The 22,014-nt window shown below is 40.5% G+C and overlaps 1 protein-coding gene across 1 annotated transcript in view; it reads left to right on the top strand.

Moving 5' to 3' along the window:
• LOC126187989 (trans-1,2-dihydrobenzene-1,2-diol dehydrogenase-like) overlaps nt 1–19,235 on the top strand; it is a 123,780-nt gene extending 104,545 nt beyond the window's left edge. Inside the window, exon 6 of the mRNA XM_049929395.1 lies at nt 18,695–19,235. Coding sequence (XP_049785352.1) covers nt 18,695–18,801 — 107 coding nt within the window. The 3' untranslated portion in view covers nt 18,802–19,235. The remainder of the gene's footprint in view (nt 1–18,694) is intronic.
• The last annotated feature ends 2,779 nt before the right edge of the window (nt 19,236–22,014 follow it).

Genomic DNA, 22,014 nt, shown 5'->3' on the forward strand with positions numbered 1-22,014 from the left:
GCTGGAAAGTTATTTATTGTGCTGCGAGAAGTTGGAGGTGCTCTCCCACTATTACTCTTTCTCATATGCATGAACTTTAAAGGGCAGAAGGGAATATTTACATCAGAGCAAGCAAGAGTGGGCAAACGGGTGTGAAAGAACCACAACTATAGTATGAGCACTGTTTTTGGCCTGTAGCAGTGCAGAATAACTTAAGTTTTGCTTGATTCCTCGTCTGTGTATAAAAATCATACTTCTGTAGAGCAAACTATCCCTTCTGAAAGATGTGTGACATATCGGCCCCTGGATGTTTGTTTTCTCATGCTTATAAAACATATTATCGTATATCTGCAGCTGCACCTTAAAGGATAGCCTGTTTCATGATAAGCTCCACGACAAACTGTTTCGCATTCGATTGCATGCCATCACATTTCACCCGTCCTCATCACCCTGTTACACCAGAATGACTCCCAGTATGACTCTATATGCATTTTTAAGAGTGGATACATAACTGAATGTCCTGCATGGTATACTGAATGAGGTGGCACAGTGGTTAGCATATTGGACTCACATTCGGGAGGATAATGGTTCAAAGCCTCGTCTGGCCATCGTGATTTAGGTTTTCTGTGATTTCCCTAAATCACTTCACGTAAATGCTGGGATGGTTCCTGTGAAAGGGCATGGTTGACTTCCTTCCCTATCCATCCCTGATCCGATGGGATCAGTGACCTGGCTGTTTGATCCCCTACCCCCAAATCAACCAACCAACCAACCAACCAGCCTGCATGGTCTGTAACTCCTAAGGAGTACAAACCTTTGTAATCACTGTGGCACACCATTTTTCATCCAGTGTTCATGGTGCAAGTTATTTGTTTCTTTTGGAAATTTCATGAATATCGACAATGTCCATTTTGTGAATACATACATCCCGTAGAAGGTTGATCTCTGCACCTCCTGGACACTCGTTGTCCGTCAACCCCCATGATGCACATGCTGAGTCATTAGCAGGTAACATTTTTCCTGTCATAATTGTTGATGCAACACTTTCAAATGAGCCCTACTAGAGACTGAACTTATGACCTCACACTCAAGGGGTTCCTTGTCAGTTTAATTTTGTGCATGTTCAGTCCACGCCTCACAATTAACATGCTGCCTCTGGATTGTTGGGTATGAGGCTCAATTGTAGTCCAGGTTATAGATTTTTCTTCACTTGGAGTCTGTTGATACATAAGTCACCAACGTGCCACCAATTAGAGAGACTTGTACCAGGTGGCTGAACAACCTGACCCAGAAGGTGCCATATGATCTTCCTTCCTTTCATTTTTTGTTTTTGTTTTTTCAGAATATTAAATGTAATCAAAAACTTAGATAAAAGTCTATACTAATAATAAAACTGTAAAACCATGTTGTCCATCTGTTTGTCTGTCTGAACACACTGATCTCTAAAATTACGCAAACTTTCATGGGTTTTCACAGGTAACTTGAGTGTAGCTTGGGACAATATGTAGGCTTTGTTTTGAAAATATGTGCTGTTTGGTATTTGAACTATATCCTCTTTGTGAAAATTCTTTTATTGATTGATGATGTTGTGGTCTTCAGTCCAGAGACTGGTTTGATGCAGCCCTCCATGCTGCTCTATCCTGTGCAAGCTTCTTCATATCCAAGTAACTACTGCAACCTACATCCTTCTGAATTTGCTTTGTGTTTTTATCTCTTGGTCTCCCTCTACAATTCCCCCCCCCCCCCCCCCCCCCCCCCACGCTGCCCTCCAATACTAAATTGGTGATCCCTTGATGCCTCAGAACATGTCCTACCGACCGATCCTTTCTTCTAGTCAAGTTGGGCCACAAATTCCTCTTCTCCCCAATTCTTTTCACTAACTCGTCATTAGTAATGTGATCTACCCATCTAATTTTCAGCATTCTTCTGTAACACCACATTTCGAAAGCTTCTATTCTCTTCTTGTCTAAACTAGTTATCATCTATGTTTCACTTCCATACATGGCTACACTCTACATAAATACCTTCAGACAAGAGTTTCTGCCACTTACGTCTATACTCGATGTTAACAAATTTCTCTTCTTCAGAAACACTTTCCTTGCCATTGCCAGTCTACATTTTATATCCTCTCTACTTCGGCCATCATCAGTTATTTTGCTCCCCAAATAGCAAAACTCATTTGCAACTTTAAGTGTCTCATTCCCTAATCTAATTCCCTCAGCATCACCTGATTTAATTCAACTACATTAAGTTATCGTCATTTTGCTTTTGTTGATGATCCTCCTGCATCCTCCTTTCAAGACACTGTCCATTCTGTTCGACTGCTGTTTCTCGACTAAACTGCTGAGCTGATACCAGTGAAATATGATATGGACTGTATATAGTCACAAAGAGTGGCATCCAGTATATTATGGTCCCTACCTTTCATCCCCAGTCCAATAGAGGCGGAAAGTGGTTGGTACGTACATTCAAAACCCATATGAAAAAGTATATCACTCCATATACCTAAAAACAAAGATGATGTGACTTACCAAATGAAAGTGCTGGCAGGTCGACAGACACACATACGAACACAAACATACACACAAAATTCAAGCTTTCGCAACAAACTGTTGCCTCATCAGGAAAGATGGAAGGAGAGAGAAAGACGAAAGGATGTGGGTTTTAAGGGAGAGGGTAAGGAGTCATTCCAGTCCTGGGAGCGGAAAGACTTACCTTAGGGGGAAAAAAGGACGGGTATACACTCGCACACACACACATATCCATCCACACATATACAGACACAAGCAGACATATTTAAAGACAAAGAGTTTGGGCAGAGATGTCAGTCGAGGCAGAAGTGCAGAGGCAAAGACGTTGTTGAATGACAGGTGAGGTATGAGTGGCGGCAACTTGAAATTAGCAGAGATTGAGGTCTGGTGGATAACGGGAAGAGAGTATATATTGAAGAGCAAGTTCCCATCTCCGGAGTTCAGATAGGTTGGTGTTAGTAGGAAGTATCCAGATAACCCGGACGGTGTAACACTGTGCCAAGATGTGCTGGTCGTGCACCAAGGCATGTTTAGCCACAGGGTGATCCTCATTACCAACAAACACTGTCTGCCTGTGTCCATTCATGCGAATGGACAGTTTGTTGCTGGTCATTCCCACATAGAATGCATCACAGTGTAGGCAGGTCAGTTGGTAGATCACGTGGGTGCTTTCACACGTGGCTCTGCCTTTGATTGTGTACACCTTCCGGGTTACAGGACTGGAGTAGGTGGTGGTGGGAGGGTGCATGGGACAGGTTTTACACCGGGGGCGGTTACAAGTGTAGGAGCCAGAGGGTAGGGAAGGTGGTTTGGGGATTTCATAGGGGTGAACTAAGAGGTTACGAAGGTTAGGTGGACGGCGGAAAGACACTCTTGGTGGAGTGGGGAGGATTTCATGAAGGATGGATCTCATTTCAGGGCAGGATTTGAGGAAGTCGTATTCCTGCTGGAGAGCCACATTCAGGATCTGATCCAGTCCCGGAAAGTATCCTGTCACAAGTGGGGCACTTTTGTGGTTCTTCTGTGGGAGGTTCTGGGTTTGAGAGGATGAGGAAGTGGCTCTGGTTATTTGCTTCTGTACCAGGTCGGGAGGGTAGTTGCGGGATGTGAAAGCTGTTGTCAGGTTGTTGGTGTAATGCTTCAGGGATTCCGGACTGGAGCAGATTCGTTTGCCACGAAGACCTAGGCTGTAGGGAAGGGACCGTTTGATGTGGAATGGGTGGCAGCTGTCGTAATGGAGGTACTGTTGCTTGTTGGTGGGTTTGATGTGGACGGACGTGTGAAGCTGGCCATTGGACAGGTGAAGGTCAACATCAAGGAAGGTGGCATGGGATTTGGAGTAGGACCAGGTGAATCTGATGGAACCAAAGGAGTTGAGTGATCCTAATCCTACCCCTAATGATCCTACTCCTAATCCTACCCCTAATGATCCAACTCCCCAAGACACTATCCAAACTGAACCCTGCCTGGAACAGTTCCGTCCTCCGTCACAGCGGGACCCACCCCCTCTTCCTCAAAATCACCCTCTCCAAACCTTCCAGGAATTTCTGACTTCCAGCCTTGCCTCTCAATCCTTCTTAAAAAACCTTAATCCTACTCCCAACATCACCACTGCTGAAGCCCAGGCTATCCGTGATCTGAAGGCTGACCGGTCCATCGTCATTCTTCCGGCGGACAGGGGTTCCACGACCGTGGTACTTGATCGTCGGGAGTATGTGGCTGAGGGACTGCGTCAGCTTTCAGACAACACCACATACAAAGTTTGCCAAGGTAATCCCATTCCTGATGTCCAGGCAGAGCTTCAAGGAATCCTCAGAACCTTAGGCCCCCTACAAAACCTTTCACCTGACTCCATCAACCTCCTGACCCCACCGACTCCCCGCACCCCTACCTTCTACCTAAAATTCACAAACCCAATCATCCCGGCCGCCCCATTGTAGCTGGTTACCAAGCCCCCACAGAACGTATCTCTGCCTACGTAGATCAACACCTTCAACCCATTACATGCAGTCTCCCATCCTTCATCAAAGACACCAACCACTTTCTGGAACGCCTGGAATCCTTACCCAATCCGTTACCCCCAGAAACCATCCTTGTAACCATTGATGCCACTTCCTTATACACAAATATCCCGCACGTCCAGGGCCTCGCTGCGATGGAGCACTTCCTTTCACGCCGATCACCTGCCACCCTACCTAAAACCTCTTTCCTCATTACCTTAGCCAGCTTCATCCTGACCCACAACTTCTTCACCTTTGAAAACCAGACATACCAACAATTAAAGGGAACAGCCATGGGTACCAGGATGGCCCCCTCGTACGCCAACCTATTCATGGGTCGCTTAGAGGAAGCCTTCTTGGTTACCCAGGCCTGCCAACCCAAAGTTTGGTACAGATTTATTGATGACATCTTCATGATCTGGACTCACAGTGAAGAAGAACTCCAGAATTTCCTCTCCAACCTCAACTCCTTTGGTTCCATCAGATTCACCTGGTCCTACTCCAAATCCCATGCCACTTTCCTTGATGTTGACCTTCACCTGTCCAATGGCCAGCTTCACACGTCCGTCCACATCAAACCCACCAACAAGCAACAGTACCTCCATTACGACAGCTGCCACCCATTCCACATCAAACGGTCCCTTCCCTACAGCCTAGGTCTTCGTGGCAAACGAATCTGCTCCAGTCCGGAATCCCTGAAGCATTACACCAACAACCTGACAACAGCTTTCACATCCCGCAACTACCCTCCCGACCTGGTACAGAAGCAAATAACCAGAGCCACTTCCTCATCCTCTCAAACCCAGAACCTCCCACAGAAGAACCACAAAAGTGCCCCACTTGTGACAGGATACTTTCCGGGACTGGATCAGATCCTGAATGTGGCTCTCCAGCAGGGATACGACTTCCTCAAATCCTGTCCTGAAACGAGATCCATCCTTCATGAAATCCTCCCCACTCCACCAAGAGTGTCTTTCCGCCGTCCACCTAACCTTCGTAACCTCTTAGTTCACCCCTATGAAATCCCCAAACCACCTTCCCTACCCTCTGGCTCCTACACTTGTAACCGCCCCCGGTGTAAAACCTGTCCCATGCACCCTCCCACCACCACCTACTCCAGTCCTGTAACCCGGAAGGTGTACACAATCAAAGGCAGAGCCACGTGTGAAAGCACCCACGTGATCTACCAACTGACCTGCCTACACTGTGATGCGTTCTATGTGGGAATGACCAGCAACAAACTGTCCATTCGCATGAATGGACACAGGCAGACAGTGTTTGTTGGTAATGAGGATCACCCTGTGGCTAAACATGCCTTGGTGCACGACCAGCACATCTTGGCGCAGTGTTACACCGTCCGGGTTATCTGGATACTTCCTACTAACACCAACCTATCCGAACTCCGGAGATGGGAACTTGCTCTTCAATATATCCTCTCTTCCCGTTATCCACCAGACCTCAATCTCCGCTAATTTCAAGTTGCCGCCACTCATACCTCACCTGTCATTCAACAACGTCTTTGCCTCTGCACTTCTGCCTCGACTGACATCTCTGCCCAAACTCTTTGTCTTTAAATATGTCTGCTTGTGTCTGTATATGTGTGGATGGATATGTGTGTGTGTGCGAGTGTATACCCGTCCTTTTTTCCCCCTAAGGTAAGTCTTTCCGCTCCCGGGACTGGAATGACTCCTTACCCTCTCCCTTAAAACCCACATCCTTTCGTCTTTCTCTCTCCTTTCCTCTTTCCTGATGAGGCAACAGTTTGTTGCGAAAGCTTGAATTTTGTGTGTATGTTTGTGTTCGTATGTGTGTCTGTCGACCTGCCAGCACTTTCATTTGGTAAGTCACATCATCTTTGTTTTTAGGTATATTTTTCCCTCGTGGAATGTTTCCTTCTATTATAAGTATATCACTCTATCTTTTCCCAAAGAAAACCTCAATAGAATTTTGAAGTTCATAAAGGTTCACTCCAGTCAGAAACCATTGCCTGTTGAAACTGCTTCACAGCCACCCCGTACATTGCTTCATCTGCTCTGGCCAACACCCAGCTACCAACCAGCACCTGCCTCTGAGCAATTCCATCTGAGCTCTGTCATCTGGGCCTGCGGGTTTGGCAAGTGACCTAAGTGGATACCAGCAGTCATCCATCACTGCCAGGCCACCGCCTCTGCATCGTGTGCACCTCCAATGACTCATTGTCATGACACTATGACTAGCTCTGTCCATACGTGACTGACTGGAGAACCCTCCACCGATGCGGCTACCTCCACCACCTGCACCTGCCTCCACCACCCACGCCTGCCCCCATGGCGCGGGTTGCACCCCGTACAGTTCTGATGCCGTCTTCCCTCTCGGTGCCTTGGCTGGGTGGAGAAGTCAGTGCTGGGTTGCCTCCATCTCCACAGCCTGTCACTACTGCCGTCGTCTTATCTACTGCCTCCATTGCCGAGTCCCACGTAGATATGGACATGGATGCAGCACCATCGCCACTAGTGCTCATGGGGGAGTGGGCATCATGCCTATCTGCATCCTTGCTATTTCAGACCATATTCTCCTGTGGCAGCACAATACCTGCCACAGCAGTCAGCACCTACCAATGAAGATATGAACACTTTTCCTCAAGGGAGAAGGAATGTTGCAACTCTGTAGGGTGAGCACCCATAATCAAACAGCATGTGATGTAAATACCTCCAGGCCTACCTAGAGATGCCACCTCTCGACCTGGATAGACTGCGCAACAGGTGCTGTGCCGTGTGGACAACAGCCCAATATAAGCCTGATGTGCTGGGCCCTTGGCCTCACTTATGTTTACTTGCTTTTTGTATGCTCACTACAAAACTGTATATTGCTGTGCTCTATAATTATGAGACTTTGTACTATTCTACACTTCACTCAGTGTTTCTATGTATCTCATCATGTAGAAGCAGAATAAACTTGGTTGGTGTTAATTCTGATATTGTGTCTGTACATTGTTGAAGCACAACTACTACTTGTAAAGCAGAAATGCAATAAGAATATTCTTCCTTGACAAATACAGCCACACTATCTTCAGGCTTTTTGCTGCTGAGGTTCTTTTTTCGCGTAGGCTGTAACAGTTCACTGTTGGGGCCTTGTTGGTCGTAAATATGTCTCCAGTAGAGGGCCAACATGTTTACATTGGCCTTGCCTGTGCTAGGAGTCTTAGTTGCTGCAAATTAATCCCGAATCCATTTACATTTCACCAGAATATGAAAAGTGTGATCTGTCATTCAGGTTCCTTGGATATTATCTTCTTATGCTTCCTCCTCCTCCTCCTCCTCCTCCTCCTCTTCTTCTTCTTCTTCTTCTTCTTCTTCTTCTTCTTCAGTCCAACTGTTTATTGCTTATAAGTGTTTTGAGTGAACTCGGAGTAACTTTACACATCATCAAAGTAGATTTTCTTCAAGTTGATGTACATTTATTTTCAGTGTCCTTGTTCATGATCAGCTTTTATAGTGAGAACCTCACAGCTGGGCAATATTATGGATCAGTAAACCTTGAAATACTGCAATGGATCTAAATTAAATGAGCAAGTGGCGTTAATGCTTGATGTATACTCAATAAATCTCCAGTTAAGCTTTACACAAATGACTGATTGTGGTTAAAGCTCTATGATAAATGACTGATTGTGGTTAAAGCTCTATGATAAATGACTGATTGTGGTTAAAGCTCTATGATAAATGACTGATTGTGGTTAAAGCTCTATGATAAATGACTGATTGTGGTTAAAGCTCTATGATAAATGACTGATTGTAGTTAAAGCTCTATGATGGTTGACTGTATTAACATTACTTTATGAAAGTGCAACCAGGACTGTCAACATGGAATTTTACACAATGAAAGGGTAATGCTAATTGCCTTCTGCTTTCTTCATAGCACCTGCTTAAAGATACATGTAAGACTGTTGTAGCAGATTATATGAGTACAAACTGATTACATATTGAATGGTAAAATTGAAGACAGAAATAACAGATAATACTTATGTACGTTAGAGCATGAAGTTATTTTGCCTAACAATAAGGTGGTTATTCTTCAGATGGAAAAAAGGATGGATTCTACTTTATGTAGTGTAGTTTTGGGTGTGCACTTTTATCCCTTGGAAGTTGAAAAGCTCGCCAAGAATTTTCTTTAAACTCACATTTTATAGCTGAAATATTTTATTAACTGGCATGTTATTCTAGTAAAATTATACATGTTTGGAAACAGAAACATTAGGACTGCAAGAAATAACACTAAATTTTTGAAAGGATTGCATTTTAAGTTTCAAACATTCTTTAAACCTACAGTTTTGAGTATGGATAACTATTTAATTAAATAGTTTTTCAAGGGTTGATTTTCTTTAGAAAGAAGAGACTGAGGGCTTTCTGGTACGATAGGTTGTAAGCTCTCACCCCCATAATTTTAAGAGATTTGAGTGTCATCCTAAATGTTGGCTATTGGACTACAAGGAGGGAGAGAGACTTTATTCAGCAATGATAGCACAAAACATTAAAGTACTGGCTTACAGTACTTGTCAAAACTCTAATTATTTATGAAACAATTAATCATAAATGATGGTAAGGTTCCTCTGAAATAAAAGATGACTTCCTTTAACTTAATTTATTCATCTTCAAACAATGGAAAACATTCCCAACTGTGTCACACTCATTGCTATGATGATGATGATGATGATGATGATGATGATGACGATGATGATGGCAGCTATTCACTCAAAGAAAGGCACAGTCGATTCAGCATTTGTATTCCAATGAAATATTTCCCTCAATGCACTGTTAAACACTTCATAATTCAACATAGCATATTTCTGACTCATGACTCATTACACACAACCGAGTCCACCTCACTGCTGCTCTCGTGTGCTCACTCTTAATTCACATTTAGACACAACTCAGCAGTTCCCTGTCCGCTGGAAAATACAGGAGGCTGCAGAATATTCTAGAAGCTAAGGCTCTCCAGTTAGTGGATGCTGCTAGGTAGCTCTCTCGCAAGGATATTGATCACAGTATCCTTTCAAGGTTAATCATAAAACAAATGTGGTGAGTAAGATTGAATTTTGAAGACTTGTGCTCTTAGTGAATTTTAAACGATAAGTATTTCATTAAAGAAATTGCTTCTATATGAACTATTTATACTGTTGTTAGCAAAGCAGCTTGGAAACTATAGACTGAATGATACAGTTTTGAAAACTACAGCTCAGTTAAGAATTTGGAAATTTCATACCTATACAGTATATGGATGAAAAATTATTGGCAAATTTGCCACATCAAATGCAGATGAAATCCCAAGCTTTTGACGAAGGAGGCAGTCATCGAAAGCTCGAGATTTTATCCAAGTTTGATGAGGCAAGTTTACCAAAACTTTTTATACAAGGACTTAATCATGAAAGAATTCATAGCCATACACAGTATATGTATTATGTATGCAATAGATAGTAGAAATGGGAAAAAATGTTCATGTTAATGGTGGTATTATAAAAAGTGGAGCTACTCCACTTTGCTTCCTTTCAACTGGTAAGAGATTTTTTTCCTTCTTCCTCTTTTGTTTACATGTCAACATCATACTGTGATAACAGGGGGATATGTTTGTGTGCTGCATGGACCTTATAAACTAACCTTAAGTTCCTCTAAACCATTCAACTAAACAAGGTTCACATGGTCTCTTTCTCTTTAAATTCTGCCTTTTTGCAACCTCACCTCTTTGTGAGGACATTGACAGTTTTGCATGTGATAGACCAGCAAGTTTCTGAACTATACTCTGTGCTATGTAGAAGTATCATGCCAAATAACTTTTGTACTCTTGGCTTGTTCAATTTGTGTAGAGATACTTTAAAAGGATTACTTATTTCCGATACTTAAAAGCACATTTACAAGCACAGGTGTTTAATCCAGTTTTGGTAACCTTTGCTTAATATGCAGCACTAGTTTTGACATACTGCAATAAAAGAAATTTTTATGCTTGGAGGTGTCATTATCTTAAATACTTTTTTAAGTCCACAGTAAGAAATTTTTCACTTTCTAAATACACTGTTTATTTCATACTTCATACATATGATTTCTTGAGCTGTTAATGCCCATAGATTAATCAGAGCAAGTTGACACTACATCACAGGTTGATGGGTTGCATTTGCCAGTAGTTGTTTCACCTTTACAGGTCATAGTGGTGTGCCTAAATTTACGGCATTAAAAATATACTTTCATCTCCAGTGACTTCTGTGCTTTCCCAGTCTTCTTGTAGGTACTTCACATTACCGTGCTGATAACAACATGTATGTCACTACCCCCTTACAGATAATGAGATTGTTGTTTGATTCAGGGACAACAGGGAAGTCACTGAATGTGTTTACCCAGAGAAGTTGGGCTGCACATTGTATTGTAACAGTCTCAATGAGAAGGGTGCCATTACACAGTCTTTTCACAGACTTCAAGGTGCCAGGGATTTTTTCTGACTTTTTCTGTTTATGACAGTGGACTGACTTTTACACTACAATGCCCACTCTACTGAGAGAGCTCAAAAGAGTATCCCTACTCCCACACCCCTCCCCTCTCAGGCCCACTTAGCAGGTGACTTATTACTACATACTAGACAGCCTGAATCATTGAGAATTTTGTTGCTAGAATTAGTAAGCCTCATTTCATCCAAAGAGATTCCTGTGATACCTAGATAAGCGTCATTCAACTGGGGTATGGTAAATGCCTTATGGGTTACCCACAAATGACTGTGGCTGTTCTGTCTCAACCTTCATCCAGTCCACTAGTGCGCAACACAACTTGAGGTTGAATTTTATGTTTTAATAGATTTTGTCTTATACTTCTGGTCCAGGTGTTTTACCCACTGTCCAAGACATACAGTGTTACACTATAATACCTCACAGTGTTTGCTGAAGCCTGCTCAAAACTTGCAGGACTAGAGGGCTGCAAGTGTTGACCACTTGACCCTCACAACTGATGTTTTAAGTGGCATTGATTGCGGTAATCAGGTGAATTCGGTGTTCATGCACACAACAGCATATTACGTGTATCAGTCATCCACAGACACTGGAGTAATTTTGAGTGGTAAGGAAGAGAGGAAAACAACTGCTGTCTGCATTATATGCTATTGACTTTTGTTTCATGTAACTGAAATGTTGGATTGAATATAATAGATGGAAACATTCCACATGGGAAAAATATATCTAAAAACAAAGATGATGTAACTTACCAACGAAAGCGTTGGTTTGTTGATAGAGACACTAACAAACACAAACACACACACAAAATTCAAGCTTTCGCAACCCACGGTTGCTTCATCAGGAAAGAGGGAAGGAGAGGGAAAGACAAAAGGATGTGGGTTTTAAGGGAGAGGGTAAGGGGTCATTCCAATCCCGGGAGCGGAAAGACTTACCTTAGGGGGGAAAAGGGACAGGTATACACTTGTGCGCGCGCGCGCGCGCGCACACACATCCATCCGCACATATACGGACACAAGCATATGTTGCTTTTTTTTTACAAGAAAATCAACACTTCGTATGTGTAAAGGGTGGTGATGGGATAAGGGTGGTATGGGAAATATTTTTAATTTTTTTAACTATGGTTGACAGGATATCTTTTGTTTGGCAATATGTATTCATAATTATGTTCTTTTGTAAAACTAAGGTGTTCACAGTGTGTGTGTGTGTGTGTGTGTGTGTGTGTGTGTGTGTGTGTGTGTGTGTTTTGGTCATCTAATTTTGACGAAGGCCTTACTGGTCGAAAGCTATCTTTGTGACAGTCTTTTTGTTGTGCGTATCTGTGACTCAGCACCTCCACTACATGGTGAGTGGCAACTTTCCTTCTCACAATATTGTTACACTATGTGATCAAAAGTATCCGGACACCTGACTGAAAATAACTTAAAAGTTCATGGTGACCTCCATCGGTAATGCTGGAATTCAGTATGGTGTTGGCCCACCCTTAGCCTTGATTACAGCTTCCACTCTCACAGGCATATGTTTGATCAGGTGGTGGATGGTTTCTTGGGGAATGGCAGACTGTTCTCCATGGAGTGCTACACTGAGGAGAGGTATTGATGTTGATTGGTGAGGCCTGGCACGAAGTCGGTGTTCCAAAACATTCCAAAGGTGTTCCATAGGGTTCAAGCCAGGACACTGTGCAGGCCAGTCCATTACAGGGATATTGTTGTGTAACCACTCCACCATAGACCGTGCATTATGAACAGGTGCTCAGTCGTATTGAAAGATGCAATCACCATCCCCGAATTGCTCTTCAACAGTGGGAAGCAAGAAGGTGCTTAAAACATCAATGTAGGCCTGTGCTGTGATAGTGCCATGCAAAACAACAGGGTGTGCAAGCCCCCTCCACAAATAATACGACCACACCATCAACACCACCACCTCCAAATTTTACTGTTGGTGCTACACGCGTTGGCAGATGACGTTCACAGGGCATTCGCCATACCCACACCCTGCCAGCAGATTGCCATGTGGTGTACCGTGATTCGTTACTCCACACAACGTTTTTCCACTGTTCAGTCATCCAGTATTTTCAGTCATCCAATGTTTACACTCCTTACATCAAGCAAGGTGTCATTTGGCATTTACCAGTGTGATGTTTGTTTTATGAACAGCCGTTCGACCACGAAATCCAAGTCTTCTTACCTCCCACCTAACTGTCATAGTACTTGCAGTGGATCCTGATGCAGTTTGACCGAGCGAGGTGGCGCAGTGGTTAGCACACTGGACTCGCATTCGGGAGGACGACGGTTCAATCCCGTCTCCGGCCATCCTGATTTAGGTTTTCCGTGATTTCCCTAAATCGTTTCAGGCAAATGCCGGGATGGTTCCTTTGAAAGGGCACGGCCGATTTCCTTCCCAATCCTTCCCTAACCCGAGCTTGCGCTCCGTCTCTAATGACCTCGTTGTCGACGGGACGTTAAACACTAACCACCACCACCACCACCTGATGCAGTTTGGAATTCCTGTGTGGTGGTCTGCCTATTACACATTAGACCCTCTTCAACTGTCGGCAGTCTCTTTCAGCCAACAGACAAGGTCAGCCTGTATGCTTTTGTGCTGTACATATCCCTTCACGTTTCCACTTCACTATCACATTGGAAACAGTGGACCTAGGGATGTTGAAGAGTGTGGAAATCTCACATACAGATGTACGACAAAAGTGACACCCAATCACCTGACCACATTTGAAGTCCTTGAGTTCCACGGAGCACCCCTTCCTGCTCTCTCATGATTTCTAATTACTACTGAGGTCACTGATATGTAGTACCTGGCAGTAGGTGGCAGCACAATGCAACTAATATCAAAAACGTATGTTGTTGCGGGTGTCCAGATACTTTTGATCTCACAGTGTACATTCCCTCCTGGATTTTCTATTGTTTGATTTTTAATGAGGTAAATAAGGTACTTCCTGTTGAAATTGGTGTAAATACAAGCATTACTGTTTTGTTGTGCACACACATATTACAGTTATAATGCTAAGAAATTTCAAATAAGTTTTTTGGTGGTGGAAACCACATGCTCATCAAGTAGAAGCACTATATGGGAATTTTATACCAGCGTGTGAAGTGGACATCGAGGATTCTGCTGTCCTGATGCATGCTTTTACTTTCAGCTGACAGAACTACTACCTCCTCTAGAAGTTCTTGCTGAAAATTGCTTTTAACAGAGAGGAAATATTCAACTGTTGTGGAAGATTACCTGGATTAATTTGCTAGATTGCAATCAGGCTTAAATTCACAACTCAAGTTCTAACTGAACTGTCCAAGGCTATTGGCAAAATAGTCCTTCACTTCGTCGAACCCTCTTGGGTCAGCAGTGGCCATCATCATGGAACTTCAGTGTGGAGGGCTCTGGTGCAACGTATAGTGCTTGTGATGATTTGATTTCATCATAAGATGGTCTTTCTACACCGCATAATGCCTCATGAGCACCTCTAACAAAAAAAATCCAAACACAAAGAATGCATAATCAATTCAACACTCCGACTAACCCTAATAACATAACTTAAGTGTGACTGCCTACCAAGTAGCCACAATCTCTCAGTTACATCAGCTATTAAGGGGCAGGTGTTTTATGAACTCCCAAATTATTAATTTGCATCATTGTACCTTCATTCTGTTCGTGCTGCTCTAGTCATGCAATTAATTGGTGAACATGGCACCCACTATCCAAAAATAAGTTTCAATCCAGTCCAGGTAAAGAGCAGTAGTAGTTGTAGTTCACATGGTAGAGGCTGATTTGGATAACAGCAGCTAATGGAGAAAAACTGAGTGCGAGCCAACTGCTGGGTAGCCCTATATTGACCTGACTTCATTAACTGGCCTACGAGATCGGTGGCTGACTTGCTGGAGATGTCCTCGCCGAAGTAGGCAATGTTACACATTTTGGTACGTCCGAATCTCCATTTGGACATCCAGCGAGGTTATTAAACCCACAAACAAAAGTCGGGTATAAACAAATCACCTGCATCTATAAACCCAGATTGTAGGAAATCATAGTGGCGTTGACTGTATGAGCCACAGCATTGTCATTCTGAAACAACACGTACTGCAGCTGGTCTTTTGGTATAGCTTGTAAAAATTTCTGCACAATCTGTATGTAGTGTCCACTCTTCGCCATTCCCTGAAAGAATGTCATAGGGTTTACATATGTGGCATAGCACAGCAAACACTCAATTTTTGTGCGTGCAGAGGACATGTAGATGTAGACATTTGCAACTGATGTGTATTTTCCATAGCCCAAATGCATGAATTTGATGAATAAATATATGCATCAAGATGAAATCATGACTTGTCAAACTAAAACCAATCATCAAGTACTGTCTCTAGTGGTGTTACAAATGATATGATCCACTAACACATTTCCAATATCTTCAGGTAGCAACTCGTGAACTATACAATTTCTGTATGGGTTCATCTTTAAATACGTATGCTAGCAATGGAGAGACTGGCTAGATAGGTGTGCCACATACTTCTTGGGTCTCAAGGAATATACGTTTTGCAGGTCTATCAGTTTTTATGTCATTAACAATTTAGCATGACCACTTTCAGCTGAATCTGCCACTCTCTCTGTCTTCTGGAACTTGTCATGCTGCTGTTGAATGGTGGATTTGTTTGGTGTGTCCTTTCCAGAGATTTCGTTAAAGGCATTCTGAGACTTGCTGTAACATGCACATCCAATGTACTGGGTCACAATGAATACTCTGCTGTATGTGAAACTTTTTTTTTCCCCCTCTGTCAAAGTAAGAAATGATCGTACCTGCTACAAAACAGAAACATTCTTCCATAAGTCTTATACATTTTGGAACACACTTATAATACCATACCTTTACAAATTGTCAATATAGTGCATAGATTGGCAATTCTATTAAAAATTACATTAAGTCATACACCATCATCATCATCATCTTCATCTTCACCACCACCACCACCACCACGACCACCACCACCAGGTGACTGCTGCTGCTGCTGCTACAATTATGTCAGTTTTTGCTCTTTTGAGACCATACTCAGTGATAGCCATGGTTTTTGTTTTCTTCTTGTATACTAATTTTTGTATGAAATTAGTTCTCATTAATCTATTTTCTATATCTGTATTTGTATTCAATAAAGCCTCACATGGTGTACGCCAGGAAGGAAACTTAGTTAAAAAACAATTTGGATGTTAAATGAGGTTCTGTTCATGCCTCCTTTCCTTGCTCTGTTTTTTTACTTTTATTTCAAGTCTGTTGTGTGTATATAAAGCAGTATTTTCCTAAATTATGTGTCTGATAGAGGGATCTCTGATCTTCCGGCTCTCAAGCAAATATTCATACACTAATTACAAAAAAGTAATTTATGAATCCATGAAGCATTTTTGGGATATACTTGTGACCAGTAAGGGACCGCGTATTTCTTAAGTTGTTATAGCCTTGTAAGCATCTCTGCAAAAAATAGAAAAAGGAAAACTCAATGTTGACCTACATGAGAATTTCACAAATAACCTTCTTTAGTATTACATGACATTTCTCATGCACACTGTTAACAACTGACAGTGTTCTGTTGCCTTGTTGCTCTTTGCTCCTTTTTATTTCAATCACTTCAAAATATTTGATAGACTTGGTGATTTAGGTTATCTGCTGCTAACAATGTCAATGAATGTGTGAGTGTGACATACTTGTGAGCTTTGTGTCATACTGTATGTGCTTTTATTTAAGCTAGCTAGTAATCATTGAATGGTGTTGAACCTCTTCTAGCTCTTTTGTGTTTCATAGTGTTTTATATTGATTTTTAGTTGTTCTTCCACGTAAAGAAATGTCCTAACTTTCTTGTGTTATAATATTATCATACTATATAATAAAATTCTCTTGAGGAAGCTACACAATTATGAGACATAATTGATGGCCACAATGACCTTCAGAAGGTGAATATTTAGAACTCCCAACAAATATATAAGAAAGTACATGAATATCCTAGATTTTAGAACTACTAGTTTCTTTTTTGGGAAGAAGAGAGGAATAAATTGATGAAGGTTGAAAAGGAAGGGCAGGTCACTCATACCCCAGGATGAGAGAGACCTACCTGAAAGAGAGGAGAGGAGTGTCAGAGAGAGTAGATGGCCAAATTACTACATTGTTTACCCCGTTCGTCTATCTCCCCTCATCCTCACATCAGGTGAGTCCCTCTTATCGTCAGGTCTGAATGTCCTGCTCTTACTTTTTAATCAGCTGCAACCTATTCCTCTCTCCTTGACATTCAGTCTATGACTGAAACAGTAATGCAGGGAGTGTCACAGGTGACAACACTGGGGCCAGTTTTTTTCTTGTGTGTGTAAATGACATTGTACGGCTTTCTAACTTCTATATAATTACTTATGCTGATGACACCTCTCTGATGTTTTATGGTTACAATGAGAACATAACATTTTTCAACACATGGGACATCAGAAGTGATTAAATATTTTAGTAACCATGGCCTTAAAGTCAGTACCACAAAATCACGGTTACTGGAGTTCAAAGTGGGAATTCATACCACAGATGTTCAGGAAATGTTTGTGGAATTTTGTATACTGACAGTGAAGACTGTTAATTCCTTGGTCCGCACTTGCATGGAATCTTTAATGAGAACATCATGTTAACTTTGTATGTAGGAAAATAAGCAGTGCATTTTACTTGCTAAAACAGCTTTCCATGTCCATATGTAATAAAATGCTGAAATTATTGTACTATGGGACAATTTTCCTATTTATAAAGCATAGGATAGAGTTGTAGGGTGTGCCACTGATGTGCACTTGAAGAGAATACTGATGCTATAAAAGAGAGCTGTTAGGCTGTCATATGGTCTTTTGTACTGGGAGACCTTTCAGAGGGAGACCACATTTATTTGTAAGCTCTTAGAGTGAGACACCCTAATGTTACGATGTGCGCACCTACAACACAAGAAATAAGTACAGTTGTTACAGGCAAAGAACAAAATTAAAAAGGAACAAACCACTGACCATTCATCTGTGAGTCAATGTGGTACCAGTACAACAAATTACCAGACTACATAAGAGCACATACTGGGAACCCATTATTTAAAAAAATTAAAATCTTTTCTTGTAAATAAAGTTCTGTATTCATTTAAAGAGCCAAAGTTGTACATATTTTGTGTTGACCTTTGTAGATAAATATGTTAGTTTTAAACTTTTGTTATTACTGTATAAACAATATGAAGTTTGTAAGTCAACATTTGATGACTACACATTAAAAGAAATGTGAATAATAAAAACAAGGAACTAATGGTTCCAAAAGACGTAATAGTGTCATGTACTCTTATATGCATAGATTGGCAGTAATAAATATTTCACCTTCTGGAGGTAAGTGCTAAGCTTTTCTTAATGCAGACGGTGGCAGCTACAGAGGCAGCTCCACAGTCACAAATAAAATGGAAAATAAATGAGGTTTTTCTTTCTCCAAAACATATAGAACAGGGAAGTAATTTGGGTAACATTGAAAAAAAATGCTGTATCCTATTAGTTAAATGATCCACTGTTTCCTGAGGCACTTTGTTACTTTAAGAGTTTAGGTGATCCACTGATACAACTTTTACAATGAAGTGTCCTATTATATTTTCAAGTGTGCATATTATTTATATGTAATGTATATTATTTATATGTAATATCTATCAATACAGCAAAAATTGTTTTGTCTGTCACAGGATTGCTAGAAAGCCCCAAAATAACCCATGCTGAAAGTAAACTGATTGCTGAATTGGAAGACAAATTGAGAAAAGAAATTGGAGTTACATATGTACAAGATGAGTAGTTGAAGCTTGGTATTCATTTGCACACTATGTTAGCAAAAAGGTGTTATTTTCATAATTACGTGCATTTTCAGGGAAAACTGGGAGTAAAATGTACATATGTGAGTCTGTGGATGTTGTGATAATGCTTGACAGACTTTCTTGAATTTTATTTTTGTGCTTAGCAATATTCATAAAATATTGTAGCGCTCAGCTGTGTTTTACTCAACCGCCTGTCAGCATCTTAAATTCTCATGGGTTTTATGTGTAATATATTGGTTATGTTATGACTGTAACAAGTAGAGTACTGATGAGAGGACGTACAGCATAAAGTCAAAAATGAAAAATACAAATATGAAAATAGTAGTGACTAGTTTGCTGTAAATTATCTCATAAGTAACATTAAATTCTAGTTTAGTGGATCTCTATGAAAATTTGTAACTCTTTTTTTTTTTTTTTTTAAGTATATAAACCAATACTTTTTTTGGGAGCTGCACAGTAATATAGAATAAAATATTTTTCTTCCTCAGCTGCTTTTTTTTTTCAAACAAAATTGTACCATCATCAATGAGTTATTTTTATATAAAACAATATTGTATTTCACAGTATATATAAGACTATTGACACACATTGAACATACTTTGGAAGTGTTTGCAGCATTACCTACTGCTTTTTATCTTTCAGGAGGATTGGTTTTGCTAATTCCATTAAAAGTGTCTGTGCATATATACAGTGTGTCATCAATAACACAAATGCAAGTCAGTTTTGTGAAGAAAATAATCTGCCTTAATAGAAGAATGAATCCAGTAGAAAAAAATTAATTGCAAACAGTAAAGGATAAATTCATCTTAACCAAATTAAAAATTAAATCCTTTGAGCAGAAACTGTTGAAGAATGATGTAATGACATTATTTCTGATTCATTTTTTAGCAAAGTAGTATTGCTAGACAGAAATATCTCATATTATTTATATCTATTATACTGTTTGTGGGTAAAGAAGAAAAGACATATTTTTTGATTATGAAAAATCCTCACAGCTTAGGCACTTACGGGGAAATTGAAAAAAATATGAGACTTATTCAATGGGAAAACAGTAGCAAAAATTACTTCAAAATGTCATTTGTAAGTGACTGACTCCTTTCATGTGTTTACACAATTGCTTCAGAAACTCTGTAAGCTGACTTCTACATGTGGTGTGAAATAAAACATCTGATCACTGGTGTTACAGTCTAATGTAGCATACATTGCAGACTATCTGCTCATTGAAATTTACAGCACACCGGAAAGTGTGACAGAATATTATTTTTATACTATTAATTTGTGATGTTATGCATTTAACTAATAAAAATCCCTAATACGGATCTGCAAATTTCTGTTATGTAATTGCGTTCTTTTTTGGTATATAACAAAGGAGAGAACAGTCAGTAGTTTTATAAGTTACCATAAAAGTAAAAGCACATTGTTACATTGTTGTAGATAGTATTTCAGCTTGTTTACAAAATTCAAATGAATGTAGCCGTCTTATCTAGTATGTGATCATATTGAGATGGACAGGTAGTTGCAGGTAATATGGATTGTTGGTCGAGAGAGGAATAATACAGAAATGTGATTTAATATATATTTTATATTGCTGAAACATAACATTTTATGTAAAATTACCTGTGTCATATTTTTAGTGTACATCAGTGTAGATTACGTGTCCCCCCCCCCCCTCCCACCAATATGTCCCAGAAATAAAGGTGAAATAAAAAGACAATTTAATTTTTTATATACAAGACCTTTGTTTATCTAAAAGTTATTTTGTCAGTACTAATGTGAATGTCACTATGAATATGACCTAATAAATTGTTGCTAATATTGCACCTTTTACCAGTGAAGTAAGAAGTTAATATCATCAGGTACATTTTGTTGTATATAAAAGTATGCTCTATTTACACAGATTGGTTGTTTTTAGGTCTTTGTTCATATTCCTGATTTTGACATAAATTATGAACATGGAGAAATACTAACAAATTTTCAAATATATAACTTGTTGGTACTCTTATCTCTTGGTGCTTATGTATGAAATAATGCACTCTCTTTCTCAGAACTCTGATTGTTTTCCAAATATAGCAAGACAGTGTAGAAACTTTCTGTAATGTGATTGTTCCTTCTAAAACCTCTTAATAATAGTGTAACTAAGATACTTTTTGCAGTGTGTTGCCTTGAAAAAGTCAGAAGAAACTATTCATCTGGGTCATAAAAATATTGTTATATAACAGGTGTAAAGAAGTTACTGGAATGAATTATACAGTAGACCTCACTGGAGGCTGACACAACACTCCATAATCTTTTACTTTGTTAATACCTTATACACAATTTCCCATTATGTTGATTATAGCCACGTTCGTCAGACTTCGCAAGTGAGCAATTTTGACACTCTGTCCAATGATTTGTTGTTGAGCATTTATAGTTACCTGATTTTAGAGGAAACCACTGGGAGCAAGTGAGTCAGCACCCCCCGCCCCCTTCCTCACACCATAGGTGGACTACGATGGAGAGAGAACTTGTCAGCTGTGCAATACGTTTAAATAAACAATCTGAGAGTACAGCCATTTCATAAAGTAGATTCATCAGCTGATGTTAACAGTGGTGATACTTAAATTTGCTTTCAGGACTGCAGTATGTTAACAGTCTTGCCATAAAACTGGGACGAATAAAGATCTGACATTCTAAGGCGCATCTTCCTAAATTGATGTATGTGCTTAAGGTTCCTCTCAAAATAATTCAGTATTTTGAAATTTCTTATTTAAATCAGTGCACAGTTCTAACATCAAGCTGTCTCCCTTATGAGTGAAAAGAACCTGCTAGTGTTAACTTTCGTGTTTCTCTGTGACCTTGCACTCCCAGGCAGCTTCTTATTGCGTAATGCTGAATGAACTAATTTGAATTACGCTGTTATTCCCATGCAGAGCCCAATAGTATTGCCTTTCAGCTGATGGCAGCACTAAAACCTCGTTGTATAACATGGCTCTAGGGTTAGCAATTCCACAGCAGCATCATTTATAGGTTGCAAGTACTCATTGATAGGTCAGACACTTTCCTTAATGAGCAATTTTTACATAGTTACCATATTATATCAGTAATGTGTGTCTTAACAGTCAAAGTGAGCATCTTTCAGTGACATTCTAGTAGGAATGCTATGAACTAATCCTTCCAGTAGTGGATACCTTGAACATTCCAGACATATCACTCTT

Source organism: Schistocerca cancellata, chromosome 5, assembly GCF_023864275.1.
Source record: "Schistocerca cancellata isolate TAMUIC-IGC-003103 chromosome 5, iqSchCanc2.1, whole genome shotgun sequence".
In the NCBI taxonomy this organism is placed as follows: domain Eukaryota; kingdom Metazoa; phylum Arthropoda; class Insecta; order Orthoptera; family Acrididae; genus Schistocerca; species Schistocerca cancellata.